Below are 21064 nucleotides of genomic sequence, written 5' to 3' on the forward strand. Positions count from 1 at the left end.
TTGTTAACGCACGTATTATGCTCACAATGTGCAGGGACTGTGAAATATTTATCTTTTCGTTTTTTTTTTTTAACAGGATCTAAGTAAGGCTCCTAGGGGAGCTGCCACACACATATTTCACACACATGGACACACAAACAAACACACGAGACAACGTATACAACGTCTACATTCATATTGTGAGAACATGTGAAAAAACACCAACAGCAGGGTTGAAGAACATAGAGGGAGACTTGGAAAAGTAAGGTATGAGGGGGAGGGGAGGAAAAAGATGGATACAGAAGCAAACTGGCAGGAAAGAAAAACTGGAAACTTGGAAAAAGGTGGGCTTGGGGAGAGTTAACGGGGGTACAAGGTACACAGGGAGATCATGCTTTTGGATTGGGGACGATACGAGATGGTGGTGACAGCCGTCTTGCAGACTTGGAGGGACGAATGAGATTGAAGAGAATGTGGAAGTTGGTTCCACAGGTGGGAAAAACTTGTTTTCTAACGTTCTCTTTATATTTTCAAATTCATCTCTGCCTTGGCTTCTTTCTTTTCCAAGTAAATGTTTTTTGTGACTTTGACATCCTTGCATTCGCCGTCTCTCTGAGCTTTTACGGTCAATTGGGCATTGCCATAAGCTTCCTGGGAACCATTTTTTGTCTTTCTAAAATAGCTGTTGAAGCTGAAACGGTGCTGCCTAGGAATGGTGTTAACGTGAATGTGTGGATATCCGTGTAGTAATTGCATACTGTATTGCTTCTGGATGGTGGCCCAAAGTATCTGTGGAGATATCCCCATTACTAGTTTCACGGCTCATGAATGTGTGCAGTGTCCGCATCACATGATTCATGTCACGCTCCATCTTGACATTCCAGCAATACTCCCTTCTTAATGCCATGACACTCTTCCACCATTTTCCATTTTTTTCATCTTCATCCACCTAGTACATCGCATAATCATAATCTATTATTTAATTGCACCTTGCATTTCAAGGTACTTTTCCAAGATGGCACCATTCCTGTCTCAATGCTTTACTGAATATGCAAGGGAACGAACAATGTTAAGCCCAAAGAAAATATGTTTGTGTGAAAATATTGGCAATTATTTGTGGCCAGGTAACATTCAGGCACGTGACTTGCTCTCAGTCAGAAAGGGCTAAAAAAGTAACTTTTTATCCGGGCTAATAGGCCAACATATCTCGCTGTTTAAATGTTGCTATGCATAATCGCCGACTCTCGGAAACATAAAAATATAGTAACAAGAAATTTTCCTGAATTTTGACATGTAGTAAATATGTTTCATCTCATTAGAGGCTCCTTGACACCAGGTTATACCGCTTGCCATCTTAGAGTGTGGTTGCTGTCTGGGCACACTGGGCATGTAATTTTCCCACATGTCAATTAATTAATTATAATCCTGTTCATTTATATAATTGTGTTTCTACACCCCTAGTGGTGTTTGTAATAACGGACATGGATTTCTCCCCCCTGCCCCCATTGGAGGAAGACCCTCTCGCGAGCAGGCCATTGATGCTCCTATAGTTGGCAGCGAGTGCCCCGGAAGCATTGACGGAAAGAGAGTGGCAATCATATGTGGGACAATTGCATGCTCAGTCAGGGTCGCCCAGATAGCTCAGATGGCAGAGCACTGGTACTGTTTTCCAGAGGACCTGGGTTCGATTAATTAATTAATTAATTATAATCCTGTTCATTTATATAATAATATTGATACTAGAATACTACCCATAAAAACGAAGCACAACTCATGTCTCTCTTACTGAAGAAAAGGAAAAACAAACATAATTTTTATCGTTTCTAAAAAAAGAAAAAAGAAGAATAGTAGCTGGGGAATTAAATACACTTTCACTAAGCATTACGCTTACAGAAGCAAAATTGAAAATACCGCTGCATGTAGTTTAAATTGCTCTGTTGATCTGTATTGGAACATATGACAGACCCTTCACTACATAAACATCCACAATTTAATATTAAACCCGAGATTTAACGTTCAAAACCTCAATCCACCCTCAACTTCAGGTTCTAGTGAAGCTAGGGGCCTCACATGTCTGTGAACATAAAACTTTCATAATTAGCCTCGTGCTACTTACAAGGCTAAATGTCTGGCCTTTGCCTCACTGATCCCCTCATTGGGTCCAATGATAAAAATGGTCTTGAATTTCTCTGTGTGTTTCTCTGCAAACTCGCTCACTTCGGTCTCATGATGCAATTCCTGTGGGGTGAGAAGCAAAAGTGTCGTCAAACTTCAAAAGATGTGCACTATTTCAATTACCTTGGGGAGCAAAGCAATCGATCTTATTATTATTTATTACGCAGCATAAGGCTGTAGGGGCAGCATCATTGGGTGAGGGAGCGGCTGTGCCACTGATGCAATGCCCGCTGTAGGTTAGGGCAGGGATTTGGCCATGGTGCTGGCGATAGCTCGTCTACTCTTCATGATGGATACTGTGGGATCTTTAACGTCCAGCCCCGAATGCCGGCAGATGGGACACTCATTTAACTTCCATCCAAAGGACAGCACACCCATTGATGAATCACCCTGCCTGTGAATCACTGAGATCACAGTGTATTTATTTATTTATTTATGTTTATCCATGGTCTAGGCTTGTGGAAGAGCTACATAGTGCTGGGTTTATAAAGCTGGGTCTGGATTCAGACCCAGGCTAGACAGCTAGCTTAGAGGTGAGTGTGCGTACCTCTAGGCCCCCCTGTCAGCCCAGCAATCAATCAACCAATAAATAAATCATTCAAATAAATAAATTAAATATGTGAGCAGTTAATTCCTGACAAAAGTTTAAGACAAACTATAAGCAATCATTTCAGGCATAAGGCATCAAAGGAAGCCATAACACAACAACAACAACATGCATTTTAAATGCCATTTTCCCTACGAGAGTGGGGGTTAGCCTTGCGGTCCCCCTGACAATGTTCTCCATTTTGCCATATTTTCTGCATCTCTCCTTGTTAACCCCCTTGCCCGCATTTCTTCTTCCACCATCTTTAGCCAAGTCTTTCTCGGTCTTCCCCATCCTCTACTTCCTTCTACATTCATTTCCATCACTCTTCTCAACCAGTCACTTTCATCCTTCCTCAACACATGACCAAACCATCTCAACCTGTTCCTCTTCACAGCATCAATCACAGGCTCTATTCCCATCATCTTTCGCAATTCATCATTTGTCTTCCTCTCTCTCAACGATACTCTGCACATCCATCGAACCATTCGCATTTCCACCCTTTCCAACCTTCGTTGCTGCTCTACGTTCATTACCCATGTCTCGCTCCCATAAATCATAACACTTCTCACACATGCAGCACACACCTTTCCCTTCAGCTTCAACGACACTCTCCTCATCATCAGCACGCCACTCAGTTCCCGAAACTTCTTCCATGCACATCTCACTCTAGCAACCGTTGCCGAGTCTGATCCACCTTCTCCATTCAGCATGTCTCCGAGGTAGCAAAATGTTTTCACACCTTCCAGCTTCACGCCGTCTCCAAGATCCAACTCAACATTTCCTCCATCTGCAGCTCCCTCTGTGCACACCTTACATTTGAATGTAGCTGCCACACTGGTTAATGACCCTCTCAGACCACTACATTTTTGATGAGCCCACTCAGCGCACATTGTACATTGAATGGAGTTCACTCCGACACCCTTCCTGCACACAGCACATGGCCACTTCCCAGTTCTTTCCACCTCACCACATGCTTTACCACTTGCCATCACCTTCGTCTTTCCGATATTCACCTTCAGACCTTTTGTCTCCATACATTCCTTCCACTTGTTCATCTTTTCCTTCAGTCCATCCATACTTTCCGCAATCAACACCAGATCATCTGCATACAACAACTCCCACGGTAAACCCTCCTTTACGTTCTGAGCCAGCACCTCCATCACAGCTACAAATAGTAGTGGACTTAGTACCGACCCCTGATGCACTCCCACCTTCACCTCAAACTCACCACTGTTCCCGTCCTTCGTCCTTACAGCTGTGCGTGCTCATAATAGACCGATTTGATATCTAAGGACTCTGATTAAACTTTAAGCATAAAATAAAATAAAAAATTCAAATTGCAGTTTTGACACAAAGACACAATTATTGAAATAATATTAAAATGATAGAGAAAATTAAGGCAGCTAATAAAGGGAAAAGACAGATGGCACACTTACATTGTTGTGGAGGAAGATGGAGATATGGGCTTGAGGGTAGTTCATTGTTGTTAATCTTTCCAGGAAGTCCTCTAGGAAAGGAGTCGGTTGCTCTATAAAAATGCCCAACGTCACTTTGGGTAAAGCATCATCCTGGCAACCAGGGGTGAAATGACAGTATGACATGACAGTCAAAATACAGTGTCAAATGACAAAATGTCATGTCAAAATGTCAAAAATGTCAAAAATGTCAAAATGTTTGACAAAATGTTTGACAATGTCAAAATGTTTGACAAAAAATGTCAAAATGTCAAAAATGTCAAAATGTCAAAAATGTCAAAATGTCATGTCAAAATGTCATGTCATGACATGACAAATGACAAAATGTCAAATGAGTCAAAATGACAGTCAAAATACAGTGAAATGAAAAGGACAAATGAGAAAATGAGGGAAAAAAATTGAGGTGAAAAGAAACTGAACAAAGAAGATTATTTTGAGACGACATAGAAAGAGCTGGATAAAGTTAGAGCAAGGTTACAAAGACAGACAATTTTTTCTATGGGTCTAGTCCAGACTTACGGAGGAGATAAACAACAACGGGCAGCATGCTTACAAATTATCAAGGAGTATATTGGTGGATGGATATAGGAAGAAAGGAGGAATAACAAAAAAAGGAACAACGGATTGAGAAAGAATTAGTGGGTGTGGAAGAGATTGTGGAAGTGCATGGGTGAGCACAAAAGGTAGTCAGGGGCAGCATGTTGGAAAGACAGACATGACGGCGACGAGACAAAGTACACAGATTATTCCACAATCGAGAGAATAAGGGGACGAATTAATGCAGGTGGGAAATCAGCCTGGACTTTTGGAGGGTAAGCAGGTGAGGATTTCTTGCGGAATGTGCGATTTCATGGGGTTCCATGGGGAGGGCATAAGTAGGAGAGGACAGGAGGGGTGAGGGCAAAACATGATACCATCTCTGCAGCATTCTCACATTCTACCTTTGTTTTTGATAAATCAAGAGTGTCATGGTCACAGCTTCGACCACAGCCCATCTCATACGTCCATTCACGAGGAATGTAGTTTCCCAGGTAATTCAAGTGAATCTTATGGGGAGAGAATGGAGGTGGCAAACTTGTGTACAATACATTATGTTGAGTTATATCTCAACATATCCACCATGAATAAGTACACACATCATACATCTGACATGCAAACCATGAGGGTAGCATCGGCTCAAGTTTAAACATATGTAGATTAGAATCTTTAGATGGAAGAAGAAGAGCAAGACCATTACCAAATTAACAAGCATGATTACATCAAAGCAACAAAGAGCAATTTTTAAAATGATTCTTATAGTTACACACCTTCGTGGGACCATTTCCATGAATGAGGACAGGTAAGGTATCATATGCCATGTTTCGTATGCGGACCCGGTTGTTCTCAAATTTTAAAACAACCTCCTCTTTGGTTGAGCATATAAAAGTGAAGTTAGGGAAGTGGGGTTGGAGAAGAGTAAAACAGAGTTGATGGGTGAATTAGCTGAAGGACATTTTAAAATATAAAGAGCAATCAAAATAATGCAATTATAATCCGGAACAATGAAGTTAAGGAAATATATATGAGGAAAACGTTCTTCTACAATCTAGATCACGCTGGATCATTCAAGAGCAAGTTGATAGAGGATGGAGGTTATAGTACTGATAGTGGTATAATGGGGGTGAAAGGTGTACATGTGAAATGGACAAATGAACAAACAGAGCTTACAGGTAGAAGTCAAGGTGGGGAGGGTGTTTATTGGTTAGATGTGAGAGGAGAAAACCACAATGATTATGGAAAATGAGATGAGATGGTTGTGGGGCGAGGCATTAAATAATTGGAGAGAAAAACATGAGTAAACCATTATATGTACCGTTACCAACAAGAAAGAGCAATCGGAGATTGCAGACCCTCGCCAGGACGTGTTTGTGTGGTGCATTTTGTGTGGCGTTTATTGGCTGTGGTGTTTGTGTTGTTTATTGACAACATCGATGTATGTTCAATCCAATATGACTGCCAAAACATGTGACCAATTACGTCATCAATTTCATTCTGTACAATGTTTGTGCAGATCACGTTCAAGAAATTTCAAACCGATAGGATCAAGCATTCTACTTGTCTAATTATGACGTCATAATAATGGCACTGATGACATCATCATGAATATATATTGTTCCCCATGGGGAGTACTTGACGATGAGATATGTTTCAATTTTTTTCAGAGTGGTTTTGGAGATATAGAGGTGCAAAGCTTTTTGTTTTTTCCAATATGGTGCCTGTACCACGTGACTTAATACATCATAATTATGAATAAAAAATTTACAATGTTCGCCGCTCCTGTGGTGAAAAATTCGTGTCAATGGGACCAAAAGTTGCAGAGAAAAGCATACTCACATTCTGTGCGGACAAACAAACAGCCAGACAGACAAACAAATGGACCCAAACGCAATATCCTCTCCTCTGACGAGGGTAAATGTGAGTATGAAAACTGGACTTTGGAAGATTGGAGGGGTGAATGAAATAATTCATGAAAATGAGAAAGGCAGGAGAGGGATGAAGCAAAGAAAGAGAAGGGGTTGAAAGACCAGATAAGACGTGAAGGAAGACAGAGGCCACCAACTTGCCGATCTATGATAAGAGAGTAGAGTATGACCTAGGCCGTAGCATCTTGGCAAGTGAAGCCCAAAAATGTAAAATTATTGGTCTGCATCGTATCATTAGCAAGGTTAACAATACCCAGTCTGAGGCAAATTTAGGAGGCCAGCTTGGCAATATGGTCTGCCGAGAAGTTATAGTTCATGGCAATGTCCGTTCATTTAAGCACATTAAATTATTCTAGAGAGGTTGATCTTTGAGTTGGCTTGTCATCTTTCCAAAATATCTCCACAGAGAATTTCTAGAGATGAACAGTCAAAAGGATCGGTATGCCATAGCCACATATATTTACAAAAGTTCATATCAACACCAGTGTGTTTGGAGTAACAGCTTTCCCTTCTGCTAAATGGCACGTATGTTCCGGCTCATGGTTGTGGCATCAGATTTTGTCTCCAGTAGCAATGACGTATTTCCAGTGTCATATCAGCTTCTGGGCAACCTGGTTCAGTTTCTGGGCCTCCATAATTATGTTTGTGATTTTGAAACCACCTTTGATTTGCTTACATCCTTACAACCAGTTATTAAAATGTGCTGCGCCAATATTGAAACCAATTAGTTAATAAAAAACTGCGGCCATCGTGTTTACCAGATACATTCCTCTCACTGGGTCGCACATGGATCATTCACAACGACCCATCTCATCTGTTCTTTCTCATATGCAGTAATTGGAACTGCATTCCTGCCAGCTGGCTGGGAATGAACTCTGCAACAACCAGCCATGGTAGCACAAACTATGGCCTTCTGCAACTTTGTGCGTCCAACTCAATCTGCAAACTTCATAACCCAGATTTATGCAACTAGTACGTCCTCCCTCCTGGAAGGAAATTGCTATTTTTTTTTCAAGGGTCGAGACTTTGTTTTTCCAAGGATGGAAATAGCAAACTCTGTCCATACAACCTCTCCTGTTATTTCTCTGTCCAACTTTGCTCCTCCGATGATCATGTTCTTGTTAAAGCCCACATCTCTCTGGCTATTCTAAGGAGTAACATCAATGCTGTAGAATATGACTGTTCAATAAACCAACTCGCAGGGACTGGAATCTGCCCTTTTACAAAAGGATTGGATTACCATCTCTCCATCATGTGATATTAATTCCACCTGGGCAGGTGCAGTCAAACTGCAGGACACATTAGGTCACTCTATAACGCTCGCAACAAAATGTGTCCATTAATAGGCAAGGAAGAGGCACATCGTCATGGCGGAACCTTGTCAAGGAAATCTCTGCTGTATGCATCTCCTCCCTTACCTCTCTCGCCTCGAACAGCATCAGCGAAGATCTACTGGAGGTACGGCAGAATTACTCAATTCAGCATTTGCCTTCAAGTCTTGCGTACCCAACCTATAATGCTCTGTCCCCATCTTACTCACGTATACCCACTGTCGTCTAGACTTTGTATCCTTCTCACCAGAAAAGGAAGATTATCTTTGGTAACAGGCCCAGACGGCATCAATATCCATGTCTTCAAATCCTGTACTTGCTTCTCCTCTGTCTGCTCTTGCTCTTCAACCGAGGTCAGCAAGTATCACCTCCATCCACGAGAAGGATGCAAAAACGGATCGTATCACCTACTGAGATACAAGCTGACTTCCATTAATAAGCAAAGTCATGGAATGCAACATTGCTACTGATGTCAAGTTTTTCTTCTTTTCAAACAGTGTGATCTCTGACCATCAGTTTAGATTCTGTTCCACGAGTCACTCAACTCTGATTCCCTCTCAGAAATGGTCATATGCCATAAGTTTGACAATGTCCCGGGACATAACAAGCATGTCACACAGTCCAGCATCCTGCTCTGCTTGCCGAGCTCAATGGCTGTAGCATACAAGGCCGCCGGCCTTCATACCACACTTTCTGATGTCATTGTGTTGTTACCGATGGAACCTTCTCTTCCCTTCTCTTCTCTTCTCCCAGTGAATGCTGCAGTGCCCGGAAGCAGCCTTGGATCCAGTCTTGTTCCTCATCATCATAAATAATGCCTCCACATTTTATTGTATAGTACTGACTCCCCATGACAGCTTGGCAGGCAACACCTGCATCCATTTATGTCTATCTGTAATTGATTAGAGGTTTGTCTGATAAATGGAAGATGTCATTCAATGTTGGCAAATCTCAGTCTCATCTTATCACTCTGGAGGGATTGTAGAATGAACATATCTGTCTATTCCCATGGCCATCCACTAGAAGAGGTTCTGTCCCTTGAGTTTCTAGGTCTCACCATCAGCTATGATCGCACCTTGGCCAAAGCCATCCACAGGCTGCACATTCTCTATCATTCCAGGTCAATCATTGAAGAACCATCTACAAGGCTGTAGCTTGATGGAGTATGGCTCTCTCCCTTGGGCAGATGCCCCAACATCACATGTGTCTCTCTTGAACTTTGTGGAATCTAAAGGTCTTAACATTATTGGCATCTCCCTCGATAAGGCCAAAGCACAATGCCGTTAGCTCTCACTTCATAGACATGCAGGTGGCCTCTATTTTTTCCACCTCTCCTCCGGTTAAGTTAAGCTTTATCTGCTCTCTCAGCCCTCTGAACCTCTCCATCTCCTTATGGATGGACGTGTTCTTCCAGTAACTCCCTCCTGATTGGAGTTAAAATCCAGGCTTACTGCACGCCTCCACTTCTTTGTTCCTTTTTTTTCTCCCATTTGTGTATCTGTCTTCTGAGAAGGTTCAATTGCTCTCTTCTCTCCCAATAATTCAAAAGTAAGTGGTGCACTACAATTTCATGTTGATCCCTATCCATACTTTTTCATTTTCAATTTTTTCAACCCCAATTGACCCTACCTAAACGAACCATCTTACATGCAGGTTATTGCCTTTCGTTACCTCCTTTCCTGTTTATTTATTCACTTTTTGTTGGGTACAACGGTTGTCCCATTTCTGTTTTTTTTAACCTTCTGTCATCGACTTTTCCACGAGCTGAGATTTTGTACACAAAAAGGTTTTGTATATCCTCTTCACATGGATCATGTGGTGGAAGCCCCCAGCCTACCACTGCCCCCTAAATATAGAGTGAATAACTAGTCTAGCTTGTTAAAGCTAGTGTCGATCTGTCAGTGAACAAGTAGAACGATGGACGAAATCAACAGAAAGAACTCAACAGAACAGCAGTTCAGTAAGTGCCTTCTACGGCAAGGGCAGGGTGAAGGTCACGAAGCTGGCAGTGGAGAGAGAAACATTCCTAGAGAGGGCTAAGGGAAACGTTCAGCATCTTTCCTTCATTGACAGAGTCACTAGACTAGAGGAAGGTATGCTAACTGCTGTGGGAAGCAAGTGGACACTGACATTTCAGGCGTTAACCCTTTTGTTGGAGCAAAAATAAAAGCAAGAGTCGTTGGGAACGGATAAAGAGATATAAATATCCTGTATGAGGAAGATTTATATAATGCAGACAACATATGCAGAGGAAGTGACAATTTCTTGAGAGAGAAAAAATCTGTACTATTGGATAAAAGTCCTCTGAGGTTTGAGCCAACAATGTCTGAGGTTTGAGCCAACAATGTCTGAGGTTTGAGCCAAAAATGTCTGAGGTTTGAGACAACAGTGTGTCAAATTAATGGAAGGGGAGCGAGAGAGAATCGGTTAAAAGGAACCTTGTCTGAAGCGGCAGAGATACGAGGTTACGTCAACATAATATGCTTTGCTGGAGATAATGCTCAGTTTCTAAATAGAGGAGAGAGAGGAGCGACCGTTGTCATTCTGTATTTACAGAATTACAAACCAACAGGGCAACATATAAACCTTAAACATCCAATTAATGCATTTGAGAGACAAATAAATAAAATAATATCATGAGTGGAAACCCCACCAGCTAAGGCTTCACAAAACCTCCCTCGCACACCATGAATGAATTAGTGTGTCAGAGCACAGACTGGCAGCACCCCTCACATTTACATTTCCTTCAATTATAAATGGCAAGCTTTCCTTCAGAGAAAACATAATTTGCCAACATCCATTGATAATTTCATTTAGATAGAGAATAAAACGAGTTACAAAAAATATAGCATATAATCTTACTATAATTCACTGAATGTCTGTCCGTTTGTTCGAAGGTACCGCAAAAACGGCTCAACCGAACTCTGCTCAACAGAGATGAAAGAAGTCACATGTATGGGTGGTTAGTCCAGGAGCCCAATATGCTCGAAACACCTCGACATGAACCCTCATGGTACAACTGGTGGGACAAGTTGTGAGTGCGGAATAAATTAGTGTATTATCCCATGGCCGACATTGTGATGTTTTTCAGTTGTCATTTTCTTAGCATGTGCGAAGTACAAAAAAAAATCACGTTAAAGAATGTCTTTGTCCTCCATGTGATTCAGGTACAAGCTCCACTACGAGCCTGAAATTAATATAAAAATAATAATAACTAAGTAAGGTCAAGCACAGTTAGTGCAGAGCTTGGAAAACAGTTTTGAAAGGCTGCAGAATCTTAATGTCAACGATCAAGTAAATTGGCTCAGCAGCATCTTACTATAATTCACCAAATGTCCGTCTGTCTGTCTGTCTGTCTGTTCGAAGGTACCGTAAAAACTGCTGAACCGATCGAAACGATATTTTGGGTGGGTAATCCTGGGATCTCCAGGAGTAAAATAGGCTATTTAGTTTTTCCAATTTCAGCTTTGGTCTACAGTATTCTCAGGTGTGGACTCCCGCATAACATTCACGTTCGCATAACGTTCATTGTGACGATGTTCTCATTGTGACGATGTATGTGTTCACAGTAGTGTTTGACGTGATGGTGTGAACGTAATTTCGTAATGTTTTTCGTTTCGTAATCCTTTAATGAACGTTTAATGTTTAATGAACGTTTAATGTTTAATGAACGTTTAATACCCTTCGATGTCCGGGGCCGCACGCGCGCTACACTGGACGGGCCAGCGTGTACCTTGCCCTTCGCCGCCAGGCTCGGGTAAACTGCTGAGCCCCATCCGTGATGGGGACTGGGGCTTGAGACAGTGTCCTTCATCAAAAGTATAATAAACGCTGTCTCCATCGATCTTGCCAAGGCCGTAACACCTATCGGCTCAAAATCCTTTTAACTGTTGATTTGGTACAGTTACACGTATCGGGAATTTGGTACACGTATCGGGAGTACATACGACATAGCGATTGTGAACACGATTATCGATCACGATTCACGATCACGATCATCACGATCATAGTGTATCGATCTCGATTTGAAACACGATGGAATAATATTTACCGACATGAACAGTGATGTGGCTTTTATTGAAATTCTAAAGATACTGTTTAGATTTTGATGATTTGCGTGTGATATGATTCAACGGATGTTTATATGAATCGTTTAAAAAAAAATTTAAACCTTCAATTTCTGATATTTTGCCTTTTCATTTGGGCTTCCCAATTGGAGCCCTGCCCAAAGGGCGGGTACCGTTGCTAGTCCGATAAATGGAGTTCTTGATTATTGTGATAAAGTACTTATACGGGGTCACCTTCGACAATAACGTGTCAGGAATCAATGAAGAATAATTTCAGGAACGCCACAAAAAGAACATTTCTGAGAAATATGAAAACAACTTGTGTGATACAACAAAATAGGACAAAAGGTAATACATCAACTGCTGCTAATGCTGTCTGTAGAAAGCTTAGCAAAGGGTGTTCTTTAAATGGCAGAGTGTTCAAAATCTAATGATGAGTTATTTTGAACCATAGGCTCCCTCTCCTTGGAACATGTCAGTCAATGGACTTATCAACAATAATGGTTTGGCGACAGAGAATGCACAAAAGAAACTTACCGGTTGCTCCATTTAGGTTTTGGAAAAGACGACAGCGATGGTCTAGGGTCATGTTCAGATTTTTCTGGGGGGATCAGGGAAATGGTAATCTGTAAGCATCAAGATTAGTTAGGTAAACTCTAACCCACCTTAGGATTTGTTTTTCTTGCACGCCACCCTCCACCCTCAACCCAACCACCTTCCACCGATATACAATTCACCTTTTATCTCAGTTAATCGCGCATTCATATATTGACAACACCAATTTCTTCAACAGTTTTCAATCCAATAGAAAACTTGTCGTTTACCTACCGTTTGGGTGGATTTTGAATGCAAATTATTTGCAGAATAAAGTATATGTTGTATTGCAATAACACCTGATTAATGGACCTGATGTGATTTCCGTAAAAGGGGCAGGGAATCCCAGCGCGATACTTTGTTTTTTTTTCCATCAATACTGGTATCAAACACGCACTCACTATGGGAGAGCAATACCCCCTATCTCCGGCGGGGTCAATAAAGGAATTGCCCTCTGCCACGTGCCTTGTGGAAAATTGCAAATCATCTCCACAACTGACTTATACAGTAATACAGTTTGCTACCACCACCAGGTGGCGCTATATGGTACACAACGTGGCTGATGACAAACAAACAAACATCATGCTTTTCGGTTTTATTATATAGATGCATACATCACTGACACCCTCAAAACCGTGATGCAAAGGGGAAACACTAACATCGACTCCTTCAATGCCACAAAAACTCAAAATCTCACCATCTCTTACAGATGCAATCATTTTCAGCTAACTGTCATTTGTCCCCCATTAGATGATAAACTCACATTAAACTAGAACGGCACTCGGTAGAGCGCATACCTTCGCCTGGTGAACAGTTTATGTTTTGTATCCCACTGATAGGCCGGATCTGCATTTGGACCTGAACCAAAATCTAATCGGCTTATTCTTGTCACCTATCCCAACTCATCCATCAAGTTTAGTCATAACTCCTCCATAACTTTTTAAAATATCATGTTATATATCGCTTTTCGCCTTATCTCTCAATGGTGAAGAATCACTTTAAAATTAAATCATGTTCGTATCTGAATCTATATTCAGATCTTCACCAAAATCGAATCGATTTGGCCTTGTCACACACACAACCTCTCCACCAAGTTTTGTCCAAATCCGTCCTTAACTTTTTGAGATATCCTGCCTTGTATTGTTTTTGGGCCTATGTCCCCATGGTGAAGAATCACTTTAAAAATTCTACAAGCCGGATCCGAATCCGGATCTTCACCAAAATGTAATCATTTCGTCCTTGTTACATACACTACCTCTCCGGAAAAATTTCATCAGAATCGGTCCACAACTTTTTGAGATATCTTGTTCGCAGACAGACAGACAAACAAACAAACAGACAAATGAAAAATCACTCATAGAGTGTCACATGGCAAAAGAGAACAAAGTAGAATGGTACTCAGTAGAGCATCCTTTTGACCTCACAAATAATTGGTGGTTGAATTATATGACCTGATATGCAAATCGCCTTCAAATTTTAAGTTAATCGGATGAAAATTGTCAATTTTAGAAATTTGGCCTATGTTGGCCTAAAAAAATAGTTTGTGGTTGAATTCAGTTTGCTGATATGAAAATCCTATTCAAATTTCAAGTCAATAGGATGAAAATTTAGGATTTTAGAAATTTGAAAAGGTTGTTGACCTTTTGGCCAATGTTGATTTCAAAAGTAGTTGGTGGTTGAATTCAGTTAGCTGATATGTTAATCCGATTCAATTTTCAAGTCAATCGGATGAAAATTGAGGATTTTAGAAATTTGAAAAGGTTGTTGAACTTTTGGCCTATGTTCATCTTCAAAATAGTTGGTGGTTGAATTCAGTAAGCTGATATGTAAATCGTATTCAAATTTCAAGTCAATCGGATGGAAATTGAGATTTTAGAAATTTGAGAAAAAGTGGTTGACCTTTGGCATATGTTGACCTTTTGACCTAAAAAATATATATGAATTTGTCGAACTCTACCATTTGGTGAAGTTTCATGAAGATCGGTTTAAAATTGCGACCTGTAGGCAAGTGTAAGTGAGCGGACAGACAAACAAACACACAAACAAACCAGAATAATCAACATACTTGTCCAAAAATATTTTTTTTGCCAAGTAACAAGGGTGAAAACATAACCGCTATCCACCTTAGGTGGCCGAGGTAAATATCGAGCATCTCCTTCACTCAAATCCTGTCTTGGAATATGCAAATTTGTGACCCACCACAATGTAAAAACAAATTCCAATTCTATGAGTGAGTTATTCCATAAATGAGTTATTCAATAAATACTCAATAAATGAGTTATTCCAATTCAGGTGTCAAGGCTCATGGAAGATCAGAATTAAACAATCAACAGACAAAAAGTGTGGTGAAGGGGAAATAAGAGGCAATAATGCATAAATGCAACACATAAGCCCAACGCCCAAATTGTGTTGTTTTGTTGCACACCCAATGGGGGAAAAGGTCTAATATAATCATTATAAACAGAAAAATATGCATTATCCGATTAAGCTTGTTCTCTTTTTGTTTTTATTACACATTTAAATGTTAAGGAGTAAAATTCAAAGCAAAAATACATGTAATGGTGAGCTGGCAGATCAAATTATCCATCAAGTTGTGAGATTGGGCAATGATGTTAGCTCGACAAGTGTCCATTTCATCACAGACTGCTATCCATCTAACAGCATAAAAACGCAGATAGAGAGAGAGAGAGAGAGAGAGAGAGATATAGAGACGAGCATCAGTACGTGGTACTCAGACGACAAAGTTGTACAGCCGTCAGTAGGGGGTACCCAAGAAATGGAACAAAATTCTCTCTCATGGGCCTAACAAGGATGAATTGATTCGCTTCTTATTCAAGTGTTGGCGTGGGACTGAAGGTGGTGTCCTTGGAGACGTGAAGTCTTTGTTTTTGTCACATGACTTCCAGTGTCATTCGAATAGGGAGTTGGTGATTCAGTGTATGTTGAGCCGATTCCAGAACTTGGCTGTAATCATGAGGAGTCCGACAAAATGATCCTTCTTCATGGCAAATATGCTGCAGCGCACTCCAATCACATTGTGGTCAAAATCCCAGACACAGACATGTCTGTCCTGGCTGTTGCACTATGTGATAGGATCATGTCATCCATGCATTTCCACATAGGGCAGACAGAAAAGCACACAACCAATGTGAAGTCAGTGAGAGACAACATAGGAGAGGATGTATGCAAAGCGCTGATTGGAATCCACCGTGTTTCAGTGGCTGCGGTTCTGTAAGTGCCTTCATTGGCAAGGACAAAGTGAAGGTCATGAAGCTGGCAGTGGTGAGAAAAACATTCCTCGAGGCATTTTCTGAACTAGGGGAAACGTTCGGCATCTCTCCTTAATTGATGGAGTCATTAGAATATTTTTTTTGCGGTTTATATGCCAGAACAGTACAACCTCTGTTGACGAGGCAAGGTTTTCTGTCCAGGATTTGGAGATACGAGGCTGAGTCAGTAATGCCACTCAACAGTGACTCCCTCAAAATAACCTATGAGAAGAGCCAACTTCCAAGCAGGTATCTTCAAACAGAGTATCAGTGGATTGAACTCCCACTAGCATCAAGACTCCTTGGATTGATGTGTTTGGATTTGATGCATTGTGGATGCAAAAAGCCTCGCTGCGCCTAACATCGTTGTGCACGCCTCCAGATGGGTCTACCTTGCACGGACCTCTGTCCAGGTATTAACTGTACAAAACAACTGCTCCACTGGAGGAAGAAGATTTAACAGATTATATGGTGCTGTGGAATTTTGATTGATTCAGAACAAAAGGCCCCAAGCAAAATATCAAAGGTTGCTCTGTAATACACACAATTCATCAAAATCTAAAAGGGAAGAAATGTGCATTATCTTGGCTAAGACGACCTGATATCACCTTATGTGTCGGCAGTGATAGGAGGTGAGGTGGCACATTATATCATAATGTTTATCATTGAAATTTTGCTTTTTATGGCACTCAGCACTGGCAAGATTAAACTGCAATGTTTTGTAAACCTCTCTTGTTGTCATGTTGGCTCAAGCACATACATTCAACCTTAAACCGAGGATGAAACCCACTTACACTCATATTTATAACCAAAGTTATTACTCTGGATTGGAGAAAAAAGCGGAGTGAAGCAATTGGGTCACTTTGTCTGCCTATCGACAGACAGTCTGTTTGAGGAAAAACTTAATTGCAATTGAATGTTATATTTTGCACATGAATCGGAAATCAGAGCTGATACAGTTTGATGAGAAATGTCTATATAACTCTGCTTATGATGGGTAGAATGATTACTTCTCTATACTAGCATGGATCGGCTCATTACGAGGATAATGACCTGACTGGAGTTGAGTTTGTGTTGTCATGATTTCCACCGATCATAATACAAACACTTCCTTTGTACAAAATTATTTGTAATATCAGTGATAACATTTATTTGTAATTTATTTGTAATCTAAAAAGGTCCAAGTGTTCTAAAGCTCGAAATAGGCAAGGGTTCAAGCTGGTCTCATGGGTCTAAAGCAACTTATGGGTCTTTGGGCTCTTAATGGTCCTCGTGATCTTTAATAGTCTTCAGGGTCTTTTGTCTTTAGGGTATTTTGGTTCCTCTGTGTCTTTGGAGGCCTTCTGGATCTTTTGGGTCATCTGGGTCTTTTGGGTCCTTTGGGGTATTTTGAGTATTCAGGGTCTTTAAGGGTCTTTGGGATATTTTTGGTCATCAGGGTATTTTGGGTCATTGGGTTATTTTGGATATTCAAGGACCTTTGGGTATTCAAGGACCTTTGGGTCTCTGCAGTATTTTGGATCCTTTGGGTCCTTTGGGTCTTCTGGGTCCTTTGGGGTATTTTGAGTATTCAGGGTATTTAAGGGTCTTCGGGGTATTTTTGGTCATCAGGGTATTTTGGGTAACCCCCGCTCTAGCGGCTAACCCCCACTCTAGCAGGGGAAATGGCCTTAAAATGCCTGTTGTTTGTTGTTGTTGTGGGTTATTTTGGGTGTTCTGAGTCTTTTGGGTATTTAAGGGTCTTCAGGGTCTTAAGGTCTTGGGGGACATAAGGGTCTTCAAAGGTCTAAAGGGTCTCAGCAGTCTAAAGGGTCGAAAGGTATATTCCAACAGGACGTAATTCATAGACTACGCAATTAATAGACAGGATGCAACCAGCGTTCAAACAGTACGTAATTAATTTATATATTGTCACATGGCTTCACCACCTCAGCGCCTCATGGCTTCATGGACTGTGTTTTCGGTTTTATATATATTTCAAGAGGAATACGTTTTGGTTATAAACATACATACATGCATACATACATACATACATACATAACCATATACGTTTGCTCCATAATCATAAGATATCGCATACAATCAATCATCTATCCTTGTAAGTGCTAAATGTGCCACGGGCCAAATTGCAAGAGTGTGCCATGGGCCAACTGCGTGAACGTGCTACGGGCCAGGTTGCGCAAATGAGCTACAGGATGCATTGCGCAAGGGCACCTCAAGCTGAATTGTGTAAAGGTGCCATAAGCCAAATTGCGCGAAGGGGATGATGGGCCGAATTATGCCAATGTGCCACATGGGGTGAATGACGGGATTGCACCAGACAAGACAAATTATGCAATCCCGCCACACGGGCTGAATTGTGCGATCGCGCCACAGGGGTCAAATTACGCCAACACGCCACTGGCCAAATTCCACTATTGCACCACTGGCCAAATTACATCAATGCCCCACTGGCCGAATTACGCCAATGTGCCACGGTCCAAATTATGCCAATGTGCCACGGTCCTAATTATGCCAATGCTCATCGGACCGAATTATGCCAACGTGCCACTGGCCGAATTACACCATCAGATCACTGGCCGAATAGCGCTATGCTAATGATTCATGGGCAGAATTGTACAATCACACCACAGGCTGAATTGCGTGAACATGCCACGGTCCGAACTGTGGTAATACACTACAGGCTGAATTAGGACTTGCGTGTAATGATCTTTCATATCCTCAATATTCATCAAAGTACAAGCCTACACACAAAAGTAAGTGTCTGATTGGCTGTGGACTCAACAAAGCCTTGATGGAAGATGAACACTCTTTCTTATTCCAGCACCTACCTGGAAAGCTTGTTGATTGGTCAATTGCACTTCATTATTGAGCCATGGTGTAATTTCTTTCTTCCCTGTTATATGCTACTTTGTTAGAAATGAAGAATTACCCTTGTATACATTTTTGTGCCATTCTTCAGGTCTATATTTCAATTTGATAATCTTTAATAATCTTTCATAATCTCTCATAATCTCATCATAATCTCTCATAATCTCTCATAATCTCATAATATTTCAATCTCATAATTTCATAATCATAATATTAAGCTTTCATAATCTCTCATCTCTTCACTGCATCCAAACCCTACTGATTTTACCTCCCTACAATCATACCCGCACAGAGGGATCCAGATAGAGCTGTGTATAGAAAAGTTGATCATCATCATCGTCCTCTCCCTCCCAGCGCCCCACCATGGAGTGCACATCTGACGCAAGTCCGATGAATGCTACACACAGCAGATAGATGCAGAGCACAACACAGTACACCACATGAGATGTTATTGAACAATACAATGTTATTTCTGAATGACATTTCTGAAGCAATGCCACAATTCGTTTGGGTCTCACCACCAGAGTTGAGAAACCGTTTCCCCATACGGACAACTGGGTAACTGTCCCGAAGCCTGGCATCCGGCCAAACAAATGCTTCAGCGGAGAACACGAGGCGATGTCCGCTTTGCCAGAACTTCTTGAGCAGTTCATTAGGGCTGCTTGCAAAGATCACATCGTAGCTACACCCAAGAGTGAGTAAAATGAAGAGAAAGTTGTAACTTTGTCCAATTCCTTTTGTCAACATATTGAGCATCGTTACAGCATTATTCATGCAGAGGTCGATGAGCTCATGAGCAAGAGCCTGACAACCCCATCAGCAAGGTGTACAAAAACAGGTGAGCAAGGGAGACAGATAAAACAGCAACATTATAAACAAGGGCAACTGCTGCAGCCTTCTTAAGATTATGAAAGCTTCGAAGTAATTGAGAAATTAAGAAAAGGTAATTATCTACCGTATTGAAGGACTGGAGGGAGAGCATGAGAGGAGGGTCACTGGGAGTTGGTTCAACAACAACAGGCTCAACAAAATCAATCAAAAATCAATCAAATCAATCATCAATCAATCATCAAATCAAAAAACAATCAAATCAAAAAAAATCAATATTGGTTCAACAGATGAGAGAAAAAAACGAGGAGAGATAAACGAGTCAAAGGGTGCTGAAAATGGAGCTGGGAAGTCAAAAATCAATGTTACTGGACGAATGCAGATAACCTTCTCAGGCCTGGAGAGGGAAGTGTTGCATACGCAATACTGGATACAACACAGTAGAAGAGCGAGTTTTAAATACCCGTAGCTTACAAGGCTAAAGTTTTATTGAGAACTACATTTGGCACTACATCGTTAAAATAATCAGCCATTGTTACTTAGCAGAGAAGTGCTTCCCTTTATTGCATAAACACCAGAAAGAGAAGAATCCTAAATACTGGCTGTTGCTCGCTTTCTTTTTGAAGGCTGAGGAAAGTGAAACTCTTAGAGGGGCAGAACTTCACTTATAGGACAGAATAGGACAGAACAATTTATTTGATGACAGATTGTTTTTATCAATATTATCTTGCTGCACAATACAATCCATTTATAATTACATATTTATTCCAATGGGACTAGTATGTATGTCCGATACTAGACAGGGGTTTACTATCGCGGAAAAATTTCAAAAATAAATCAGGATTAAAATTCCATAAAAAGGCCTCCCCTTGTAGATGTAACACAGCAATTACACAAGTGAGCAAAATACTCATAGAGAGTGGAAATAAAATGTAAAGGAGATTATGAGAACAGAGAAACAAAGAATACGTGAAGTCAAGGAGGTCCACCCCAAGCTTTCCTACCTATCAACAAACAAGATGATGAGATCATCCTTTGGACCAATTCTCTCCATTTCCTTCCGAAGCAGGCGAACCTTCTGTCCCCCACCGAGTGTCCGAAGAACATCACCACCCTTCCACATTTCCTCCATCCCCAAGACCTGGTGCAGTTATAGGATGATATAATAGTAAGCAAGATTCAGATATAAATTGACACATGATGTAGCCAATAGTATATTTTGTACTTGTTTCTCAAGAATCCCCAGCAATGAAGGGATGATTGAGTAATTTTGTTTTCATGAGAGATACAAATAACTTAAGTGGCACTGTGATCTATTTTCCAAGGAGTTAAGGTACATTTTAGCAACAAATCACTTTCAAAGTTGAAAATAAATCTGATTCCCTGTTATCATATGAGAAACAACTTTAAAAATTGTCCTTATA

At 40.9% G+C, this 21064-nt stretch overlaps 1 protein-coding gene across 1 annotated transcript in view; it reads right to left on the reverse strand.

Moving 5' to 3' along the window:
- LOC137430115 (procollagen-lysine,2-oxoglutarate 5-dioxygenase 2) overlaps window positions 1-21064 on the reverse strand; it is a 56218-nt gene that overhangs the window by 15471 nt on the left and 19683 nt on the right. Inside the window, exons 3-10 of the mRNA XM_068120681.2 lie at window positions 20645-20781; window positions 19331-19494; window positions 19097-19209; window positions 12616-12679; window positions 5526-5623; window positions 5160-5264; window positions 4180-4311; window positions 2096-2217 (exon numbers count right to left, since the gene is read on the reverse strand). Of these exons, the coding sequence (XP_067976782.1) occupies window positions 2096-2217; window positions 4180-4311; window positions 5160-5264; window positions 5526-5623; window positions 12616-12679; window positions 19097-19209; window positions 19331-19494; window positions 20645-20781 (935 nt within the window). The remainder of the gene's footprint in view (window positions 1-2095; window positions 2218-4179; window positions 4312-5159; window positions 5265-5525; window positions 5624-12615; window positions 12680-19096; window positions 19210-19330; window positions 19495-20644; window positions 20782-21064) is intronic.

The sequence above is a fragment of the Myxine glutinosa genome, chromosome 6, assembly GCF_964187855.1.
Source record: "Myxine glutinosa chromosome 6, kmMyxGlut1.1, whole genome shotgun sequence".
Taxonomy (NCBI): domain Eukaryota; kingdom Metazoa; phylum Chordata; class Myxini; order Myxiniformes; family Myxinidae; genus Myxine; species Myxine glutinosa.